At 38.4% G+C, this 24,816-nt stretch overlaps 1 protein-coding gene across 1 annotated transcript in view; it reads right to left on the bottom strand.

Annotated features, from left to right (window-relative positions):
* The window catches only part of PDE10A (phosphodiesterase 10A), a 258,873-nt gene that overhangs the window by 66,789 nt on the left and 167,268 nt on the right, over window positions 1-24,816 (bottom strand). Inside the window, exons 12-15 of the mRNA XM_053461389.1 lie at window positions 23,677-23,769; window positions 9,375-9,561; window positions 7,592-7,734; window positions 6,730-6,813 (exon numbers count right to left, since the gene is read on the bottom strand). Coding sequence (XP_053317364.1) covers window positions 6,730-6,813; window positions 7,592-7,734; window positions 9,375-9,561; window positions 23,677-23,769 — 507 coding nt within the window. The remainder of the gene's footprint in view (window positions 1-6,729; window positions 6,814-7,591; window positions 7,735-9,374; window positions 9,562-23,676; window positions 23,770-24,816) is intronic.

The raw sequence follows: 24,816 nt of genomic DNA, 5'->3' as shown, positions 1-24,816 counted from the left end.
AAGTCCTGAAAAACAGAAATGGCGTGGGAGTCCCACGTAAAAGTAGGTCGAGCTCGGAACGCCCGCACAATGTCCTCCTTCAAAGGGAAATCCTGCAGACAACAAACCACATCACGTGGAGGTAGCGAGTCAGAAGGCCTCTGTCTGAGGGCCCTATGTACTCTATCAAATCCGACAGGTGCGTCAGCATCTCGGTTCAGAATCTTATTAAAAAGGGCCCGAAGAGTGTTAGGGGGATCTTCATGCGCCACTGACTCAGGCAATCCCCGAACCCGAAGGTTGTTTCTGCGGCCCCTATTGTCGAGATCCTCCAACTTGCGAGACAAGTGGCGGATGAGATTTGACTGCTCTCGGAGATGGAAGGTCAGGGAGTCTACTGTTGCATGCACTCGTGGTTGGTCGTCCTCAAGCGTCGCCACGCGCTCGCCAATATGGCGGATATCTGATTGAATCGCGGTAAGGCTTGAGCGGATCCCTTTGGTCGCTTGGTCAACAATCTCGGCGATGTCCGCTTTAGTCGGAAGTAAGTCGAGCCTCTCTTTCCAGGAATGATCAGCCGGACCTGGAGAAGGCAGCCGCGGTCTCCGGGCACTCACACCAGTTGCCTCACTGTCTAGGCTTGCGGATGGAGATGGCGGCCTATGCTCAGAATCCCGCGAATCTCAGTCCGGGGAGGCGGCAAAGTAGGAGCGTACCGAGGCAAGTGAACCCCTTTCTCTTGACCCCGAAGCCTTCGGGGTGGAATGCGGCTTATTTGTTTTGCCCATCTTGCGTGTAGAAGCAGAATAGAAGCTTTATTACGGGCCGGGTGTACCAGAGCTCCGGACTCACGCATCCATCTTGTCCGCGAGCAGACCACGCCCCCTCAACTAGGGTCATTTTGACACTTTTCAAACAGGGATTTAATTGCCAATTGCTGCCAAATTTTGAGGTATTTTTATTTTTAATATATATTGTTTTTCTGCATATGTTGCTTTAGATTTCATATTATATTTTGTATAGAATATGTGCAACTGCAGAAAAAAACACCAAATTGTGTTCACCAACATCTCCGGGTTCCAACAAGGCCTCACATGCATGATTCATGCATTTTTTGAGGAAGCTATGAGGGCAAAACTGGAACATGCACATTTTAGTTTTCAAATTTGGAATTTTCAGAAATTGGTTTACCGGTCCCATATCCCATTTGGGACATTTTGGAAGCCCCCCCACTGTAAATCACCCCATAAAAGTATATATTTATGAACAGCAGACAAGTCAAGGTATTCAACTAGGGTAATTTTGACAGTTTTCAGGCAGCCATTTCTTCACTGATGTCTGCCAAAGTTCACGGAAAATGTATTTTATTGCGTTTTTAACGCATACATTTCAATGTTGCATTGAATTTCTTGCACACCATATGTGCAACATTGGAAGAAAACATCACATTTTGTTCACCAACATACCCTGATTCCAACAAGGCCTCACATGCATGGTTCATGCATTTTTTGAGGAAGCTATGAGGCCAAAACTGGAACATGCGCAATTTTTTAGAAATTGGTTTGCTGGGCCCATATCCCACTTGGGACATAAGGGTAATTATGACAGTTTTCAGGCTTGTTAGTGACGAGTTTAGGCCACTGACATTGACCAGGGAGGCCGGTCAATAATCAGTGACTTAAAATGTCACCGACAAGTGATCAGGTAATAATTATGTATTTTTTTTAAGTAATATTTTTTTTCCACAATTACCCTAGATGACCCTCTCTCTTTCTAAGGGTCATCCAGGGGCTACCATAATTGGCCAGGAGTGATCTGATCATCATCAGGCGACTTACTAAACTCACAGCATTTGACCTGGAAGAGCCCTGGACTTTCAGGTCAGTGCTGTTATTTTTTTTTGATAATTTTTTTTTGACTCTTTCAATGCTGATGCTCCATTGGAGCACAGCATTGACTGATATTTAGTCCCCACAAGCTTGTGGGAACAAATGTTAACCCCTGCAATGCCGCAATTGTGTCATACGCATTGCGGCATTGAAGGAGTGAACCCTGCACTGTTGCTCTCATGGAGCGATCAGGCAGCAGGGGAGGGTTGGGGCTGGTCTCCACACTCATGTGGACACCGAAGAACCCTCTCCCCCTGAAGCTGTCTCTGGCAGCTGGGACGCAATTGCTGGTCTATAGACCAGCGATTGAAGGGAGTCTCTTTGATCACTCCTGTAGGCTTCCATGCCTACAGGAGTGATCAAAGGGCTTGTGGGGCTCGTTTTTGCTGTTGCTGGTCTGCCTGGCTTCCTGCTTCCAGACAGACCAGCAGCAGAGCCCTGTACAAAACGGGTATTAACCCCTAAAATGTCACGGCATTGAAGGGGTTAACGCTGCACTGTCGCTCTCAGGGAGCGATCAGGCAGTAGGGGGATGTTGTGTCAGGAGGTGGGGACCTTAAGTTATATATAAATATCTATCTATCTATCTAGCTATCTATATATATATATATATATATATATATATAGTATCTCACAAAAGTGAGTACACCCCTCACATTTTTTGTAAATATTTTATTATTATATTTTCTTATGACAAAACTGAAGAAATGACACTCTGCTACAATGTAAAAGTAGTGAGTGTACAGCTGTTCTCTTAAAAATAACAACACACAGCCATTAATGTCTAAACCTTGGCAACAAAAGTGAGTACACCCCTAAGTGGAAATGTCCAAATTGGGCCCAAAGTTTCAATATTTTGTGTGGCCACTGTTATTTTCCAGCACTGCCTTAACCCTCTTGGGCATGGAGTTCACCAGAGCTTCACAGGCTGCCACTGGAGTCCTCTTCCTCCTCCATGACGTCATCACAGAGCTGTTCCCCCACCTTCCGTTTGAGGATGCCCCACAGATGCTCAATAGGGGTTAGGTCTGGAGACATGGCCAGTCCATCACCTTTACCCTCAGCTTCTTTAGCAAGGCAGTGGTCGTCTTGGAGGTGTATTTGGGGTCGTTATCATTTTGGAATACTGCCCTGCGGCCCAGTCTCCGAGGGGAGGGGATCATGCTCTGCTTCAGTATGTCACAGTACATGTTGGCATTAATGGTTTCCTGCATGAACCATGAATGCCAACATGTACTCATGCATGCCCAGACCATGACACTTCCACCATGCTTGACTGTAGGCAAGACAGACTTGTCTTTGTACTCCTCAACTGGTTGCCACCACACATGTTTGACACCATCTGAACCAAATAAGTTTATCTTGGTCTCATCGAACCACAGGACATTGTTCCAGTAATCCACGTCCTTACTCTGCTTGTCTTCAGCAAACTGTTTGCAGGCTTTCTTGTGTATCATTAGAAGAGTCTTCCTCTGGGACCATGCAGACCAATTTGATGCAGTGTGTGGCTTATGGTCTGAGCACTGACAGGCTGACCCCCGACCCCTTCAACCTCTGTAGCAATGCTGGCAGCACTCATACGTCTATTTCCCAAGGACAACCTCTGGATATGATGCTGAGCACGTACATTCAACTTCTTTGATCAACCATGGCGAGGCCTGTTCTGAGTGGAACCTGTCCTGTGAAACCGCTGTATGGTCTTGCCCACCGTGCTGCAGCTCAGTTTCAGAGTCTTGGCAGTCTTCTAATAGCCTAGGCCATCTTTATGTAGAGCAACAATTATTTTTTTCAGATCCTCAGAGTTCTTTGCCATGAGGTGCCATGTTGAACTTCCAGTGACCAGTATGAGAGAGTGTGAGAGCGAAAACACAAATTTAACACGCTTGCCTCCCCATTCACACCTGAGACCTTGTAACACTAATGAGTCACATGACAACAGGGAGGTTTTGTTTTTCTGACAATTAAATACACTAATCTGTTGAAGTACTTGCTTGATATCACAAATGTACACCTTCTGTGCGACAACTACAGGTTGTAAGTAAACATCCACAAGCTCTGAAAAAACGATTTCAGAAGTGATTGGCCTCCGAGGGAGTCCACCATAAACTTGTGGTGCTTTGCCAAAATGTGAATATGATATACAGTATGCCCAGATCAAGAATAGTACAAAGCTGTTTTGGAACACTTTATTGGGATTAAATTTAAGTCTCCTATAGTTGTCAATGTCAGAGGGGTGCCATAAGGCCTCCTTAACATAATATGACCAGTTCATCAAAACTTTGTCCCCCTTTTCTGCTTTTTTGATACGTATATTAGGTGTTATCAGCCAATACCGCCTGAATCTCTCACCTAGTAGGATTACCATAAGGTTTAATTCCCTTCAAACTATGTGTTGTGGTTGGGTCAGTGGAGCGTTGCGCAGAGATTACAAAAAGAAAAGCCACAAACTTTCCTGGGGTTCGAAGCAGGCAGTGGTTTTTAACGAAGCAAATAGCAGTTTGACAGGAGGTCCTGCACCCCGACTGGGTACACCCGCCAAACTTTGCTTCCTTCCAGAGACTTTGGTGATTAACCCTCTCAGTGCTAGACAGAACTAGCACTAGAGAGGTGAAGTGGGAGTTTGTCTAAATGGAGCCGTGTTGCTGCTGTAGCTAACAGAAATCTATAAGTGATTATAGCCCACCCCAAGCATCAGACAGAACCAATTGTGAAAACACACAGCCTTATATACAAACTCTATCAGATAAGGAGATAACCCCATCACCACAAACAATACCATGCCCAGACAGCCCGGCGCCACAATCAGGCCAACAGGCACAGCAATGCCTATATGACCCTAAATGTGTTGTTTTCGAGGGAATCCCAAGGGAGCAGCAGCAATCCCGGGTTATTTGATGGCTAGCCCGGGGGCCCTAGATGATTAAGTCCAAAACACGACTTGATACGTGGACCGTACCCCGAGCATTGACCAATGGCGCCGCGTCACCATCCGCAAGACGCGCCCTGTGCAGATAGGCAGACATGCACTCGCTATTCGGGAGGTGCACATCGGTTCGATTCGGCCCCAGGCTGCCACGGAGGGGATGGTGCAGTGTGAGTGGTAGATGGAGGACTTCCCAGGAAGGTAGGAGTCAAGCCAGGACACTATGTGCTAACTTAATGAGATTCTCCTCTACCACCTTCTGCTATTACCTAAATAGAACAAAGCTTTAGGTCTCAGCAAAAGTAACAACATTTTTGTTTTTTTTCCTGTAAACCCTCCAAAGTAGAAAGCAAACATAAATCTTTAAATTCCAGACAAGGTATTGCAACTTTATCAGCGATCTAAACATTAGCAGCTTCTGTGATATCAGAATCTACAAACCTTCCTGCCTGGACTGTGCTGAGGCTTCCTGCTGTCACCCACCGCGGCGCACCACTGACTGTGGTGGTGGGAGCATGAGGCCTCTGTCTCGTTCCCGATACTGGCACTTGATGCTGAGCACCAGAATATTGGGTCATATCCCGTCGCTCAGCAGTGAAGCCATTTTGCACTGCGACGGAGCAGTGAGACAGAGACCTCACGCTCCCACCACAAGAAATCAACAATAAGAAAAGGGGTGGGTAGATAATGATACAGGGGAGAGATAGACCGTGAGAAATAGTGGAGAGGTGGACAGTGAGAAAAGGGGAGAGGTAATAAGAACATGGAAATAATACCGTATTTGCTTGATTATAAGAAGACCCCCCCAAAATCTGAATATTAATTTATGAAAAAAGAAAAAGCCTGAATATAAGACGACCCTATAGGAAAAAGTTTTACCGGTAAATGTTAATTCATGTAAACTATGTGAACAATTTTTTTTTTAATAAAACCTATGATTGAGAAAAATATTTTGTTTTAATTTCCTTTTTTTCCAACCTGCCCCCAGTTATGCACATCTGCCCCCAGGCTTGCAAATCTGCCCCAGAAATGCTTTATACCCCCTATATGCCACTGTGCCCCATGATATGCCTTTTAACCCTCTAAATTCCACTGTGCCCCATGATATGCCTTTTAACCCTCTATATGCCACTGTGCCCCATGATATGCCTTATACCCCTATATGCCACTCTGGCCCTTAGGTAGGGCACATGGCAGGGAGCCCTCCGGAAGGGCACACATAGTCAGGCAATCCAGGTCAATACCAGGAGATGACAGGAACAAGAGCCAAATCAGAAGCCGAGAGCAAGGTCAGGACAAGCCAGGTCAAAACGGGTAGAATTCAACAGAGAACTGCTAGGAACAGCACGGGGCCAGGAAGGAGAAAAACAGCAAAGCTGAATAAACCACAATGCAAAGGCCCAGACTGAATGGCAGAGCAGGTATATAAGGGGAGGGCTACACGGTAACATGGCTCAGCTGATTAGTAATTGGTGCTCTAGAAGGGTGGCCACTAGTGGCTACAGATAGGCATGCAGTAAGTATAGTTATCACATAGTCCAGACTCGCAGGGTGGAACCCTGACAAAGATAAGATATTAATAACTTGTGTAATCAACTTACTATCACATATGTGGAATATGTCTTATTATATCATTGGCTAACAAATTTCACACCGGTTAACGATAGCAGTTATCATATAATGAATAGAGTAAGAAAGTGATACAGAAGGAATAAGGAAAATTCCAAAGAAGGGTTTCAAGTGTGGTAGATTTGTTTGGGTACATTATAACCAGAAAGAGGGAAATGTTAAAAAAAATAACAAACATGGCTACAATGTAAAAAGAAGGCTGGTGTTTAGGGTGTAAATGGTCATGAATGGGTTTAAGGTTTACAATTAATTATGCAAAAAACCTTGTGGGTCACAGTTTCGCTTTATGTATAAATGCAGGAAACTTACCAGTTTTTACCACAAGACTGATGAATCATATAAACATAAATCGCTGGCCATAGGTCCTCAAAGGGCTGTATGTCAAAATAGTATCTAAAAGACAACAGGAAATAATATCACAAATATAACATTCATCTTTGTAGCTGTAAAGATTTACAGAGCACTATAAAATATATATTTATCTTAATACTGCAATAAATATTTAACCAGAGGTTATCTTCCGCTACTGCCTTTTTATTAAGGCATGGCTGCAACTGCCATTAAAATGTTTCTTTCACTAGTGGTCTATTGTGTTTCATGGTGTTAAGACAGATATATCCAATATATGCTTAGTGATAGATCACTAAGTGGCCATAAGGTTTTATGTATAATTATGCTTTCTGATACAAATTAATGAGATATTTTCTGCTGTTTCTATAGGCATTTTTTTTAGGGCTGAGTTTGAGATAATGGAAAAGGTGGGCATCGAGGGAGGGAAGAGGGGTGGGGGGATTTTGAACAAAGAGAGGGAATGTCCCTTGGAAAGAGGGACACTTGGTTGGTATGTATCATGAATTATTGCAAACCTCATTTAGTTATGTACTGATAATACATTTCACACTGCATTATTTATATATAATAATAATGAATAGAAACAGAAGGGCTTCCTTGGTCACTTGCGCCTACAATATAATGATACACAAGGTATAAATACTTGAGTCAGATAATGATGGATAAGGGATATAGTAAAAATGGCAAAAAGATCTGGTCACTAAAGGAAGGAAAACCTCTGGGCATGCTGAGGTTAAGCATATAAGTAAGGTTAAACATTTAAGTAATCGTAATGAACAAAACATCAGGCAAATATAACATATTTAATATAAAGACTCACACTTCAATCTCTTTACAAAGATGTGTTGGAAGGGTACAGTTTATTAGGTTCTGACACTCTTCTGAGGTGCAGATGCTGTGATATGACAATTTCTCCATTGTAACACGGTAAATGCACTCCGAATGACGTATTCTGTGGTACATCTAAAGGGAGAAAAAGGGAGACATCAAATCATGTGACAGGCTGATGGGTTAAATCGTGTTTTGTTTTGTTATGAAATCAAGGATTCCACTTACAAAAAATTCATTTTCCTTACTTATTCATTGGCAGGAGTTACTTTTCTCCTAGCCGGACAGAGCAAAAAAAATCCCGGTAAAGTCCTATCCTTTCCCTCCACTTTCACGTGTAATAGCAAAGACATACCAGAAATTTTCTTGCTCCGAGTTCCACAATGAGTCTGAGAAACACCATCCTTTGTTGTGAAAATATGGATCACTTGGGGCTACTGATCACCCACCCTTACCTGTTGAGAGTATCCACTGCAAGTTTGACTTGTCTTGAGACAACTAGAAAGGAAATAATGTGATCCCTAGATGTCTGAGATGGGATACTATAATAACCAAGGCCTTCGTAAAGATCCTGGAGGCAGAAGACACTCCAAATGGCAGAGCTTGAAAACAGAAATTAATTATTTCATTGGGGCTTGAGATTGCTACCTGGAATAAGTGTTGATAATTTGGATGCAAAGGAAAATGTATGCATGCACCCATCAAGTATATTTAAAGCGATGAATGCACTGGGAAAGAGAATGTCCAAAGATGATCGAATATTCTCCATTTTGAATTTTGTCAGACTGTCAGGCTGTGATAATTCCCTTTATTACAGGTAACCCATACAGTGACAGAGAGCTAAAAATACTGCTCTAGAACTTCAATACCTATTTCTCCTGAATTCCTGGACCATAGAAAGTAGGGCTTGTCTCCTTGACATTTGTGCTGACAATCTTGACCCCAGGAATCTGGGATTGGGGTCTGGAAAGGAATCCTATAACCCTGGGCAATGATGTTTAAACCCAGCAGTCAAAACTTATACTTTGCCAACTTTGTAAAAAAAGGTGTTAAATGACCCAATACTTTGAGAAACTTTGCGTCAAAGTTTATGGGGAGGATGGCTTGTCTCCCCACCTTCTTTGTGCAGATCAGCACTAAACCTAAAATGTATTTGCTTGGAAAGCAAAAACTACACCAGTAGTTCTTCCCAGTAATGGCTCTAGCTCAGTACCAAAGCATTCGTTGTTTGCAAATGGCATATAGTCTACTCTTAGACACATTGTCTGCCATACAGTCCACGTAGCAAGAATAGACAATGCTGCAGCTTGAGCTGTCATCTTCCAATTTTCCATAGTTATTAAATAAATAATCTACTGCTAAGAATAAGGCAGATACATTTTTAGAAATACTCCTCCACTTGTTGAAGCCAGAATTTAACAGAATGATCCACTGAGTCATTACAAGGCTTAAAATGGCTAAGGAAGTCTCAAAGGAACTACATAAGGCTCCTTCTGCCTTCCAATCCATGGGAGTGCCATTGCAACATTACGCTCCATGTCTGCATCATGAAAGAAGGAGTTAAATATTCGCTTCTTTATATGAAGTTTATTTGATACATATATATGTGTGAGCTCTGCTGTACATTCATGTATGTAGAGTAGCAAATATTGTTTGAGCAGAACACCACCTTTAATGTGTTTTGAAATAAACACCATATTAGGAATATGGTTACTGTACAATATGTAAAATATGTCACAAGTTTAAAATATATTCATATCGAAATGCTTACTTACATTTGCACAGTGTAAGGCCAAAGCACAGAAAACTGCAAACATTTTGAAGTTATTCTCATCAGTTTTTGAAAAGGCACTTCCACTTAGTTTATTAATCATTTGTACAACGCCTATGATGCTCCCTCGGATTACAATGGGCATGCACAAAATGTTCCTCGTTGTATAACCAGTATAAAGGTCTACTTCCCTGCAAAGAAGTAAAACGTCAGATACTATGTAAATTTCTCATAACAACAAAACAAACAAAAATCTACATGGTGTTAATTTGTTCCGTGTTTTATTGCAAGTATGTTATATAATTTGGCTGGGGAAATCATTGGACATCTGGGCCCACATAAACCTTGTCTGGAGTAAATGGTGGTTAAAACAATAGTTTCTCTAGTAATATATATAGTAATGTATAGATTCAACTCCTTAATATCCACAAATATTGATTATAGGGCCAAATTTAAGACCCATCTCCCAACACAAAATTCTGAATAATGAACACTAACCACTCAAAGTCATATTATGTTTAATGTGTGTGATGTATTATCACCATGCACTGTTTTCTCTCAAAACCACAGCATGTTTAACCAGATCAAAGTTGAACATGAAAACATTACAACAACGCAAACCATAGCACAGCCAATTATTGCAAAACAGAGCGGATAAGTAACATTAGAGCTTGACCCTGTACGAGCAACCGAAACACAGTTGCACCTTTCTCTGTTTACATTGTTGATGTGATTTGCTATTTGATTAGACATTGCCACGTTGTTACAAGGATGTTTTGGGAAAAGTCATATTGATATCCAATATTTGTTTCATATAGTTACACACTGTTGAAGCTAATGAAACATGCACATATAAGGTATGGGATCAAGCTATGTATAATTCATATATAATTGCAAACTTAAAAGGGGTAGGATAAAAGCGCTAAAAGCAACAACAACAAAAAACAAGAGAAAAAAAAAAAAAAAGTCCTTTTTAAAACAAAGTTATTATAGATGATGATGTAGCAGCAGAACCACTTGCCAAGGTTTCCTCTTCTTGGCTTAGACAGGTAGAGTAGTTCACAAGGGGGTTAGTGGCTGCGCTCTCACGGATGTGTATGAGATATATAAAAGAAAGAAAAACACAATAGTGCAATATGTCTCAAAGCTTATTTTTGTTTGAAATGAAGGCCACAAAGGGCTACTCACATTTGGTAGGGGCTTCTTCAGTTAGCCCCAAAGTATACGCTTGGGCGATATAATCCTCGCCTTAAAGATTTCTTTGGCAGCACTATGTAATATGGGCTTCTTCAGTTAGCCCCAAGATGTGCATTTAGGTGGTATAATCCTTGCCTTGGAATTTCTTTAGCCTCAGCCTTTGAAGCAGTCTGGAGTGTCCACAGTTCCTTTTTGGTGAGCAATGATAGAGTTGCTCACTCCTCAGCGCATAGGTGGTAAAATCCCCACCAAGGATATAGTTGTGGCTGACAAGATATTTTGTCTTATAAATTAAAAAAGGTCCAGGAGCAAGATAAAAAAGTTTTTAAAAAAACTTATTTATTTTAAACTTTTGGTAATAAAAAACAATAAAAACCAACAAAGGGTTAATATAAAATAATACACAAACGCGTTTCGCCTAGCACAGGCTTCCTCAGAGTGTATAGAAAAGCTCCTGATACATTGAATGTTTTTATGCAGTTTGAAATGTCTAAAATGGTGCCAAATTACGTCATCAACAAGGGGTGTGGCTTATCACAATTTTTTTTTTTTTTTTTTTTTAAATAAAACAAGCATAATTGGAACATTACAGAAAGAGGTGCATGTCAAAATCTATATTTAACCCTTCAGGGGTTAGGGTTTTTAAACAATATATCCAATACAATTCAGTCTTTCCTAAAATCTTCACAATATCCCCTCCTCTCCAGGGTATGGATATTTTTTTTATAGCAGTAAATTTTAGTAACTTTGGATCTTTATTATGATTTAAAAAATGTTTAGAGACGCTATGGGTGACAATTCCATTTCTAATATTGCGACAATGTTCTGATATTCTAACTTTTAGACATCTTGTCGTCATACCTACATACTGTAAGCCACAAGGGCATTCTAGTAGATAGATTACATTTTTAGAATTACAGGTAATGCATTCTTGTATTTTATATTCTTTATTTGTGATATTTGATTTAAACATTATTTGTTTTCTTTGCGTGTCAGTAGTTAATCTACATGCTAAACATGAATTGCATTTATAAAAACCTTTGTCATTATTAAAAAACATCCCTTTCGTATCCGTATGTTTGCGTGTAAAATTCTTTGTTAATAACATTTTTAAATTAGGTGCACCTCTAAAAACAATTTTTGGGTTATCTGGGAGTATTTTTCTTAAGATGTCATCCTCTTTTAGAATATTCCAATTTTTTTTAATAATTCTTTTAAAAATGTTATTCTTATTATTAAAATCAGTTACTATGGGTAGGATAAAGTTTGTATTTGTTTTATCTGGCTTTTCTTTATACTTTATTAAATCTTTTCTTTCCAGGTTTTCTATGCTAGCTATTGTGTGTTGAATTTTCTGTGCATTGTAGTTTTTTTCTAAAAATTTGTTTTTTAAAAAATCCGCTTGTGCTTTAAAAACAGGGGTCTCTGTGCAATTCCTTCTAATTCGTAGCATTTGGCTCTTGGGTATTCCTTCCAACCAAGGACCATAGTGGCAGCTAGATTGTTCAATATAAGTATTTGTGCATACTTTTTTAAAATGAGTTTTTGTTTTAATTTTATTATCCTCTATATAAATATCTAAATCTAAAAAATTAACACTGTCTTGACTAAAATTAGAGGTTAAGATTATTCCCCTATTATTGTTATTTAAAAATTTTAAGAAATCATTAAGATCTGGTACAGAGCCTCCCCAAATAAAAAACACATCGTCGATGTATCTGCTATAGGTGACCAAGTTTGCACTCCACTTGTTATTGGTCCAGATTACGTCATTTTCCCAGTCCGCCATGAACAAATTGGCGTAACTGGGCGCAAACTTGGTTCCCATAGCAGTACCTGTTAATTGAAGATAAAAAGAGTCATCGAACCAGAAATAATTATTTTCCAAAATTAACCTAATGGCTTCTATTAGAAAATCTATAAAAATAGGAGGAAAATTTCCATCTGATTCTAAAAGATTTTTTACTGCTTGACAGCCCAAATTATGATTAATTATCGTGTACAAAGACTGAACGTCACATGTCACCATCATATAATTGGGATTCCACTTAAAATCCTCTAAAATTTGCAATAAATTAATTGTATCTTTTAGATAAGCTTTTGTTTTTTTTACTACTGGTTGGAGGATAATATCAATATACTCAGATAAGTTAGACAGGATAGAGTTAACGCCTGACACAATAGGGCGTCCTGGAGGATTCTTTTCATTCTTATGGATTTTTGGTAAAAAATAGATCACTGGTGTTATTGGATTAGTGTTGTTTATGTAATTCAATTCTTCTTTTGAGATAAGTTGATTTAATAGTCCCTTTTCCAGCAAAACCTTAAGTTTGTCTTTTATTTGTTCAATAGGGTTATGGCTCAGTTTTCTATATACATTGTTATCGTTTAACTGCTTATATGCTTCGTCCTCATATTGTTTTTTACTTAAAATAACCAGACCTCCGCCTTTATCGGCAGGCTTTATAACAATTTCTTTGTCCTCATATAATTCTTTAAGTATTTTTCTTTCTTTATTAGTAAAATTATTAAAATCATATTTATTCTTTTTAATTTTTTCTAAATCTTTAAGGACCAGCCTCTCAAAGGTTTGTATTGCACTAGATTTATATTGGTATGGATAAAATTTTGATTTAACTTTTAAGTTTGTTTTTGAGATATTTTCACCGGTACTTCTATTTTTTGTCGTGCCTAAAGCTTCATCCTCTTTAATTTTATAAAATCTTTTTAATGTCACATTTCTCGTAAATTTATTAAGGTCAATAAAAGCTTTAAAATGATTAAAATTACGAGTGGGCGCATATTTGAGACCTTTACTTAAAACGGATATTTGTGTGGGGTTAAAAGATTTATCTGTCAAATTAAAAATACCTTGTTCTTTTTCTGTTTTGTTTTTTGTAATTATTTCTGTGGTGATGGGCCTATTCTTCCTTTTTTGTACTCTTCTTCCACCTCTATTTCCTCTAGCGTAGTATTGCACTTTTTCCTTTTTGTGTCTGTGCGTATCTCTAAAAAATGTTCCTCATAGTCTGATTCACAGTCAGAGGACAATGGATAAAATCTGTTATTTTTTAAAACTTCACTATAGGGGATTGTCAGTTTCTTCCTTAGTGGTGACCTACTCCTTAGTTTGTGGGTGATTGTATTCCGAGCTTTTGGTGATTGTTGAGGTGTGTCATAAATTGAAGGTGCTCTAGTGGGATATTTGTTTAGGAGCTGATGAGTTCTGTATTCTTTGTTGTGATGAGTTTTCCATAAAGGTGATTTATTTCTGTGTATTTGTGTTTTTGGTGATTCAGGTGAACGTGGGATTTTCATTCTGTATTGTGTCTGATTTCTTGTGTTATATTGTTGTCTGTTGCTATAGTGTTTTGTGAAATCTTGTTGATCTTGGTTTTTCCTTGGTGTCCTCCGTGTAAGGGGTGGTGCATTTTTTCTATATCTTTGTGGTGAGGATGTGTCTCTGAAGTAGGGTTTTTTTACATAATTTGTTTGATATCTTATTGGTGTTCTTCCCCTAGGTTGAAAGGATTTGGATTTTTGGATTTGGATACAATTAATTTATTGCAAATTTTAGAGGATTTTAAGTGGAATCCCAATTATATGATGGTGACATGTGACGTTCAGTCTTTGTACACGATAATTAATCATAATTTGGGCTGTCAAGCAGTAAAAAATCTTTTAGAATCAGATGGAAATTTTCCTCCTATTTTTATAGATTTTCTAATAGAAGCCATTAGGTTAATTTTGGAAAATAATTATTTCTGGTTCGATGACTCTTTTTATCTTCAATTAACAGGTACTGCTATGGGAACCAAGTTTGCGCCCAGTTACGCCAATTTGTTCATGGCGGACTGGGAAAATGACGTAATCTGGACCAATAACAAGTGGAGTGCAAACTTGGTCACCTATAGCAGATACATCGACGATGTGTTTTTTATTTGGGGAGGCTCTGTACCAGATCTTAATGATTTCTTAAAATTTTTAAATAACTATAATAGGGGAATAATCTTAACCTCTAATTTTAGTCAAGACAGTGTTAATTTTTTAGATTTAGATATTTATATAGAGGATAATAAAATTAAAACAAAAACTCATTTTAAAAAAGTATGCACAAATACTTATATTGAACAATCTAGCTGCCACTATGGTCCTTGGTTGGAAGGAATACCCAAGAGCCAAATGCTACGAATTAGAAGGAATTGCACAGAGACCCCTGTTTTTAAAGCACAAGCGGATTTTTTAAAAAACAAATTTTTAGAAAAAAACTACAATGCACAGAAAATTCAACACACAATAGCTAGCATAGAAAACCTGGAAAGAAAAGATTTAATAAAGTATAAAGAAAAGCCAGATAAAACAAATACAAACTTTATCCTACCCATAGTAACTGATTTTAATAATAAAAATAACATTTTTAAAAGAATTATTAAAAAAAATTGGAATATTCTAAAAGAGGATGACATCTTAAGAAAAATACTCCCAGATAACCCAAAAATTGTTTTTAGAGGTGCACCTAATTTAAAAATGTTATTAACAAAGAATTTTACACGCAAACATACGGATACGAAAGGGATGTTTTTTAATAATGACAAAGGTTTTTATAAATGCAATTCATGTTTAGCATGTAGATTAACTACTGACACGCAAAGAAAACAAATAATGTTTAAATCAAATATCACAAATAAAGAATATAAAATACAAGAATGCATTACCTGTAATTCTAAAAATGTAATCTATCTACTAGAATGCCCTTGTGGCTTACAGTATGTAGGTATGACGACAAGATGTCTAAAAGTTAGAATATCAGAACATTGTCGCAATATTAGAAATGGAATTGTCACCCATAGCGTCTCTAAACATTTTTTAAATCATAATAAAGATCCAAAGTTACTAAAATTTACTGCTATAAAAAAAATATCCATACCCTGGAGAGGAGGGGATATTGTGAAGATTTTAGGAAAGACTGAATTGTATTGGATATATTGTTTAAAAACCCTAACCCCTGAAGGGTTAAATATAGATTTTGACATGCACCTCTTTCTGTAATGTTCCAATTATGCTTGTTTTATTTTAAAAAAAAAAAAAAATTGTGATAAGCCACACCCCTTGTTGATGACATCATTTGGCGCCATTTTAGACATTTCAAACTGCATAAAAACATTCAATGTATCAGGAGCTTTTCTATACACTCTGAGGAAGCCTGTGCTAGGCGAAACGCGTTTGTGTATTATTTTATATTAACCCTTTGTTGGTTTTTATTGTTTTTTATTACCAAAAGTTTAAAATAAATAAGTTTTTTTAAAAACTTTTTTATCTTGCTCCTGGACCTTTTTTAATTTATAAGACAAAATATCTTGTCAGCCACAACTATATCCTTGGTGGGGATTTTACCACCTATGCGCTGAGGAGTGAGCAACTCTATCATTGCTCACCAAAAAGGAACTGTGGACACTCCAGACTGCTTCAAAGGCTGAGGCTAAAGAAATTCCAAGGCAAGGATTATACCACCTAAATGCACATCTTGGGGCTAACTGAAGAAGCCCATATTACATAGTGCTGCCAAAGAAATCTTTAAGGCGAGGATTATATCGCCCAAGCGTATACTTTGGGGCTAACTGAAGAAGCCCCTACCAAATGTGAGTAGCCCTTTGTGGCCTTCATTTCAAACAAAAATAAGCTTTGAGACATATTGCACTATTGTGTTTTTCTTTCTTTTATATATCTCATACACATCCGTGAGAGCGCAGCCACTAACCCCCTTGTGAACTCATATATAATTGCGCTAATGATTTTTTCATTTATTTTTCAACAATGTTTCCAGGTTAGATCTTGTGGATTGTATTATATATTGTTTTATTTCCAATTAAGCTACTAAAGGACTATGCCAAGAAGAGTAACAAAAACTGGAACTGCAGCCACAGACACAGAATAGTTGGATGTATAGTCCACAATTGCCACAAATAAATGGGAGACATCAAGGAGATGGCCAAATGGGGAGCAGCCCGAGGCCCAAGTGACACAGCAATGGCTAGGGATACATGGTCTATATGTACAACCATTATGTTTGTGATGAAAGTGGTAGTGGTTGTGCATTTGGGCCATAGTATGCACTCTCCATAGATCTCCAAAAATAGAGGAGTCATTATCCAGCCCAGCACCATCAGCCTGACAAACACCTAGGTCAAGACGAAGGGTTAAGTAGAACCTCCACTAGATTCAGAGAGATCAGACAAGCCTCATAGACTTTCCTTTCCAATATGAATGCATTGAACACTGCAATCAGTCAGCAAGTAGACATAACGTCCAATGACAGGCCAGGAATGTCATACAAAACGGCCAGGTAACGACCAATGACGTGCCTGGCATTAAAGAAGCTTAGAAAAAGTGATCTGCGATCACTTTCCACGTGTAAATGGTTTTGCTGTAATACCTCGATGTCGATCGCCTCCTAAACCTTAATGGTGTAGCAGAAATGCCTCAATAGCGAAGCATTCAGCAATACCGAACACTTACCCCAGGACGTGTTGTGACCACTCCGGAGAGCGATTTTGCCACTCGCAAGATGGCAGCGCGTTCTTTAAAAAAAATAACCACGTTGGAAAGGTTTCCAAGGTGGTCTCTCCAGACCCTCTTGAGAACTCTGGCTCCCCTTGCAGGTTGAATACAGGTACTGCATTCAACCATGCAAGTCAATGGAGCTCAGCTTTCTAATCACAATGGGATTAGTAAAATATTTGAAAAAAGATATAAAAAAATGGAAGAAAATATCTATTTTTTAAAATGTGGTAACATTTAAAAATCATGCAGTGATGTCACCATTAGAGGAAGCACCCAGTTCCAACAAACTGTAAAAAATGTCCAAAAATAATAAAATCAATAAGATAAAAATATTTATTAAAAAAGTTTATTATGAGCAAGTGCTAAAATTAGCATACCCAAGGGGTGTCTACTTAAAAAAAAATGAATTGTTTAGCCCCTAAACATCAGGCAAGCCCATGCATGTGTGTGCAGAGATGTTGCTGAACACATACTGGGGTGTTGTGTGACAGTGACCTATAGGAGCTGTACAGTGGGGCAAAAAAAGTATTTAGTCAGTCACCAATTGTGCAAGTTCTCCCACTTACAAAGATGAGAGAGGCCTGTAATTTTCACCATAGGTACACTTCAACTATGAGAGACAGAACGAGACAACAAAGTCCATAAATCACATTGTCTGATTTTTAAAGAATTTATTTGCAAATTATGGTGGAAAATAAGTATTTGGTCAATAACAAAAGTTCATATCAATACTTTGTTATATACCCTTTGTTGGCAATGACAGAGGTCAAACGTTTTCGGTAAGTCTTCACAAGGTTTTCACACACTGTTGCTGGTATTTTGGACCATTCCTCCATGCAAATCCCCTGGGGTTGAGATCTGGAGACTGGCTTGGACACTCCAGGACCTTGAAATGCTTCTTATGAAGCCACTCCTTCGTTGCCCGGGCGGTGTGTTTGGGATCGTTGTCACCTTCAATGCCCTTGCTGATGGAAGGAGGTTTTCACTCAAAATCTCACGATACATGGCCCCATTCATTCTTTCCTTTACACGGATCAGTCGTCCTGGTCCCTTTGTAGAAAAACAGCCCCAAAGCATGATGTTTCCAACCCCATGCTTCACCGTAGGTATGGTGTTCTTTGAATGCAACTCAGCATTATTTCTCCTCCAAACACGACAAGCTGAGTTTCTACCAAAAAGTTCTACCTTGGTTTCATCTGACCATATGACATTCGCCCAATCCTCTTCTGGATCATACAAATGCTCTCTAGCAAACTTCAGACGGGCCCGGACATGTACTGGCTTAAGCAGGGGGACACGTCTGGCACTGCATGATTTGAGTCCCTGGCGGCGTAGTGTGTTACTGATGGTAGCCTTTGTTACTTTGGTCCCAGCTCTCTGCAGGTCATTCATTAGGTCCCCCCGTGTGGTCCTGGTATTTTTGCTCACCGTTCTTGTGATTATTTTGACACCACGGGGTGAGATCCCAGCCTGGTGCAGGTCTACAATTTTGTTTCTGGTGTCCTTCGACAGCTCTTTGGTCTTGGCCATAGTGGGGTTTGGAGTGTGACTGTTAAAGAAGATGTTACAGGTCTGTGAGAGCCAGATATCTTGCTAGTTTGTAGGTGACCAAATACTTATTTTACCGAGGAATTTTCCAATGAATTCATTAGAAATCCTACAATGTGATTTCCTGTATTCTTTCCCCCCATTCTGTCTCTCATAGTTCAAGTGTACCTATGGTGAAAATTACTGGCCTCTCTCATCTTTTTAAGTGGGAGAACTTGCACAACTGGTGGCTGACTAAATACTTTTTTGCCCCACTGTATATCCACACCTGAAGAGCAATTTTTGTGATAAAAAACACAAAATAAATTACTACCACAAAGTTTGACAAAGGGTGGTAGTAGAATTACCAGTATTTTAAATACCTCGAGGTGTCTAGTGTTCAAAAATATATGGTTTGATGGGGTAAATTGCATTGGCCGGCTTTAAAGATACTTGAAATAGCACATGGGGCAGAATGACCAGATTTGGGAAAATAATAGTTTTGAAATAGCAAAACGCTACTCGTACTTATTGCCCAATAAGTTGCAGAAAAAAAAGGGAAAAAAAAAAACATTGGGTATTTCTAAATTCAGGACTAATAGTAGAATCTATTTACAGTAGCAGATTTTTTCATAAGCGTTTTTGGATGAGTAAACATTTTTCAAATAAAAGTGAGAACATTTTTTTTTCATTTTTTCATCATCATTTTAGTTTAACTTTTTTTTATAGGAAATTAAATGATATGATCAAAACTGAAACTTGATATGGTATATGTCATCATACAATTTAAATGCTGATATGTGACTGGTTGGAACACACATATGAAAATATTACATCCCCCATTATTAAAAATAAACATATATGTAACAAGAGGAAAACATGTTAAAACAATATACATATAACATATACCTAAAACAGTGCAGTCCATCTAACTGGGGCGCTTAAATTAGATAATTCTTCAACAAAGATATACAGCAGGTAACGATAGCTGTCCCTTTACACCTTTTACAGTTATAGATCTTGGATGTCCCTGCCATCAATATCTGGTTCTGTAAGGAGGAGCGGTGGGTGGAGAGGGTGGATGGTTTATTGCTGTCGTCAGGTATAGTGCGTTATGTGTTGTGGTACCTGGGCTGATGTTCTCTGTTACTGAGACTGCATTCTCTTTGGTGTTGTGTGTCTTTTGTGTCCAATAGGTTATGCCTGTTGTAATGGTATTCTAACCCATTACTTGTGCGTACATACTGTAGTAGTATCAGTTGGTATGGGCTGTTTAGTTCGCCACTGACCACGTGATAATGGTCTAGCTGACCACTTGAAGTAGTTCTTCTGAAGGTTCTAACTGTATATCCTTCTGGCTTCCTTGTAATGGACAATTTTGGGCAGAAGTTGTTGGTTGGTAGTTGGATGCATGGATCTAAGTTGGCGACTCATAATCAGCTCTGCTGACAAATTGAATTTATCGATGGCGCTTTTGCGATATGCCAGGATACAGAGGTATGGATCTTTCTTGTCCGCACTAGCTTTTTCCATTAGTGATTTTGCTCTCTGTATTGATTGCTTTGTGGATAGTATGGACTCAACTCATGTGAGAAAAACTCCATGCGTTGGCAAATGCTTTAGGTTCTCTGGATACATACTGGGGCCCATTGTTTGAGATGTGTATGTACTATATCTGCTATAATAGTCGACAGTTATGAGGTAATCCATATTGTGCCAGGTGAATAAGTCAGAAGCTATTATTTGCCACGGTTTGAAGGAATGACAATTTTCACAGCTTTAAAAGTTATGCCATGTAGGTATGATAGTTCATCTTGGTGATTACAGATGTTTGGATGGTATTTATACAAAGTGGTTGGCCTAATGAATAATTTACTTTAATGTTTGGAAATATGAGTCCCTTTCACTCTGAGCTTTGAATTCTTCCATTTTGGGGTCACTGAGAGGATCACTGCTATATACAATGTGCACATGTATGTCCATAAGTCTTGGCCAGATTCTTGATAGTCTGTATGCAATTGCAATGTCTTTTCTTGGTTATTGAGAGATACTGAAGTTATACCTCTGGAGTATCATTTTTTGTAGCATTGGAGGACTTTATGCCGTTGGTTTGTGCATGGTGGACTCCAAGGGTTTATGGTGACGTTTCACGAGGATATGGCTGCCATAGATATATTGATGAAAACGCTTACAGTGAAAAAGTATGGGAAAAACGCTTTTTAGATCTACGTGTAGTTACTTTCGATTAGTGATTTTGATGCATGCTTGGAAGCATCAGCCTGCAGGTTTAGCTCTTTTTGAGAATCAAAATATGCTAATACTGGTCCTGGCTCACATGTAAGCAGCTCTTTTTTTTACTTTAGACGTTGCCCTAACAGTGAGGTGACGTCAAAACGTTGGATGCAATTTTAAGAAGTAGTTGATCATGCCTAGTATTGTCTCCAGATCACCTTTGTCATTCATTGATGCCGTGTTTCTCACAGCAGTGATTTTTGCAGGGACAGGTTTTATTAAATCAGTTGTGAGGAGATGCTCAAAGTACTTCTGTGGCTCAAATTATGCTTTTTTCTGGGTTAAGCTTCACACCTCTTTCTCTGGAACATTGTAACAAAGCGGCAAGGTTTTTATCATGCTGTGCCTTGGTTTTCCTGTAGATAATGATGTCATTAATGATTAATAATAATAATGATTAATTGTATCTATTTTCTTGGGCTGATATTATCCGAAAAGAAAGACGTTTGAACCTTTATCACCCTAAGACTGTTTTTTGAAGGTAGTCTGTTTGAGGCTTCTTCAGTGAGCTTAATAGCCTGATAGCTAGAGCTAGCATCTCAGATACAAAAGCACTGCTGAGAACCTGCTAGCTTTGGAGTGATATCTTCAAGAATAGGTAAAGGATAATGTGGTCGTTTCATTGCCTTATTGAGATCTCTTGTGTCTAGACATTTTCTCCATAATTGGTACATTACTTGGACTGTTTGCAACATATAGTACCAGTTTGATAAGGCCAAAATCTCTGCTGCCTTTTAGACCTATTACAGGAGGTGACCTTGTGCCAACAATGTGGAATGTTGTGCTGGCATTTCAGGTCGCATTTTCCTTTAACTGCCAGGTGTTCACCACCGTGGCTATACAGGTGGTGAGTTGCCGGTCGCAGAGTGCCCTGGGTTTTCAGCTTATTGTATTTGTATAGGGGAATGACATTAGTAGAGGATCCAGTGTCTATTTTGAATAGCATTGTAATTTTTTTGGACCGACTTGGAAACTGACAATAGCTTTATCTGTGTCTGGACTTCATTGCTTTTGGGTCATGAAGTCTACAAACATTGAATCACATTCCTCTGAGTCAATGTCATCTTTTGCACATTTGCATATTTTTCCCATTGCAGAACATTGATAGTGGGTGGTATGTGGTTTATTTCCACAGTTGTCACGCTGTGGGATGCACTAAATCAGAGCTACAAGGTTGTAAATCTTGTTCATACTTTTGTATGCCAGGGGCACCATGCCCCCAGTTCATGTCATTGATTGTGTGGCAAGAGACCTTGTGAATGATGTCACCACATGGAGTGCCTGGGCCCAAACTTCTGGAGACAGACAGTAGCTGTGCCTGGGCCAATTCACGTGATCTGATGATATTAATCTAGCGTTAACTCAGACCCGACTTTTAGCAATTTCTCTCTTACCTTTGGCGAGTGTATGTCAAAGATAATATGGTAATTTCATCGCTCTGAGCATAATTGCAGTCAAGAGCAAGGAGCCACATTTATGCCACGAACCGCTCAAAGGGCCCTGAGCTAGCTGTACTTTGTCATGTATCTTGCAAATATCACGTTTTCTTTGGGCTCAATATATTCTGCAAAACGGTTGTAATACAACTTTAATGACAAAAGTACAGGTAAGGCTCGTGTACTGCTTCCAAAACCAAGACCCATGTAAAGATTTATTTTTATATAGTACAAAAACTTGCTTTTGCATGATGGTCCCCTTAGCTTAAATATGATTGCTACTGACTGGGCAGTAATCTGCAGTGCATGTCTATGGGTGAGAAAAAGTTGCTGAATTGGGTATGAATACTTTAGAGAGGTCTTTTGCCCTAGGGTCCCACCTGATGTGGATATGCTCCTGTAAATGGTCTGAAGTAATTCTACACACCTATGCTCATAATTTAACAATTTTGCTCATGCCTGAAAACATCACACTTTTACAATCATTTTTACAATGATTTATAATAATTAAAATGATCTGACAAATATAACACTATATAGTAGTAACAGTAATTATATGCCAATCTTTATAGATATATAACAAGATTAACTCTATACACCTTTGGCCTTCTCTACATCCTCGACCCCTGCAACTGGGAGTAATGTGACATAAAATTGGTAATACAGAGTGGATAGTTCTTTTTAACACAGTGCATATCAAGCCTGTGTTTTTATTGTATCTACAGTTTGTCAACCTTTAGTGCATCTTGCGATAAAAATACACCATACCTTTACTCTTGTGCAAAGTTATAACCCTCTGAAATAGGAGTAAAAAATGTATTTATTACCACACCAGATGCACAGCCATTTCAATAGAAACAGCTTCTTATACAATCATTTATTCTTATCTCCATACCAAAATTAGACACATAAATGTAATTGTTACTTTTTAGAGCTTTACTATATTGGATGATACATATTATGGCAGCAAAAACAGACCAAATTAATATTCATTTAATATAAGGATAAATACACATAAAAAGAAAACCTAGAAGTATTCCTCACACTGTAACATATTGACTGCATAGAGCTTAGTTATGGCAATGTTGTGAACAAACACAAATTAGAAGTTTTATATTGATCTTATCAAACACACAGTGGTTTCAATGTGGAATCAGAATATGCTGATCTGTGGTTATGAGGTTGTTTTGTTAAATGTGTACACCAAATTAATGAATAAATGAATGAAGATTTTAACATGATTAAATTGGACATGAAACAAAAATAAATGACAAAACAAGTAATATTTTTTACCTATTAAAGCGTGGATCTGCATAGGCATCAGGTATGTTGAGAACTTCACCTGTTCTTGCAACCTGACCAGCAATACCCTTTTCAATGGAAAATCTGCATAAAATAATTTCAAAAGAAGCTGTATGGATATCAGATGGCACCTTGAAGTGAAAGAACTGAAAATTATATTAAAGCTAATAGAAGTACCAATTAAGCATTTCTAAGATTATATAAAATCACAGGGAGGCTAGCGAAGGTGATAATAGTCCCCTGGGATGCACTAACTTTAAGAGTTTGAGTCTTCACTTTGTCAACATGCAGTTCCATAATTGGTCAAGTACTGTTCAAAAGTTTGGGTTCACTTAGAAATGTCCTTGTTTTTGAAAGAAAGGTAAACATAAAATAACATCAAATAGATCAGAAATACATCGTAATCATGTTGTTGAGTATTGTAGCTGGAAACACACTATATGACCAAAAGTTTATGGACACTTGACCATCACAATTATAAAAGCTTGTTGGACATCCCATTCCAAAACCATGAGCATTAAAATAGAATGCTCCCCATTAGTGGCTATAAAACCCTCCACACTTTCCATAAGATTTTGAATTGCGTGGAAATGTGATCTCATTTAGCCAATAGACTATTTGTGATGTCAGGCACAGATGTTGGATAAGAAGGTCTGGCTCGCAATGGACATTCCAATTCATCTCAAAGAGGTTTAATGAGGCCAAAGTCTTCTTTCTTCAGGTCTTAGAAGGTGACATCTTGTCCTTTGTAATGTTCTATTAATGAACAGGTGTTTAGAGAGTCCTTTGTATGGGCCCTGTACATATTTATATAACATTATCATATCCCCTTCAAGATGCCGTTTTCTAGCCTTTCTTGTTAACTAAAACTTTCCATTCCCCTTATTAGTTTTGTGGCCCTCCTCTGAGCTTTCTCTAGTTAAAAAAGATGACCAGAATTAAACTGCATATTCAAGGTTGAGTCTTACCATGGACCTGTAAAGAGGAATCATATCTTCCCAATACTCCTTTTAATACATGCTAATATCTTATTTGCCTTTACAGCTACTAGCTGGCACTGTGCACTACTGCTAAGTCTATTGTCAAAAGTTACTGCCAAATCTTTTTAATTAGTGGATTTCCCCAATAAAA

The sequence above is a fragment of the Spea bombifrons genome, chromosome 3 (genome assembly GCF_027358695.1).
Source record: "Spea bombifrons isolate aSpeBom1 chromosome 3, aSpeBom1.2.pri, whole genome shotgun sequence".
Taxonomy (NCBI): Eukaryota; Metazoa; Chordata; class Amphibia; order Anura; family Pelobatidae; genus Spea; species Spea bombifrons.
The sequence above is the reverse complement of the archived record's forward strand: the minus strand, read 5'-3'. Positions and strand labels throughout refer to the sequence as shown.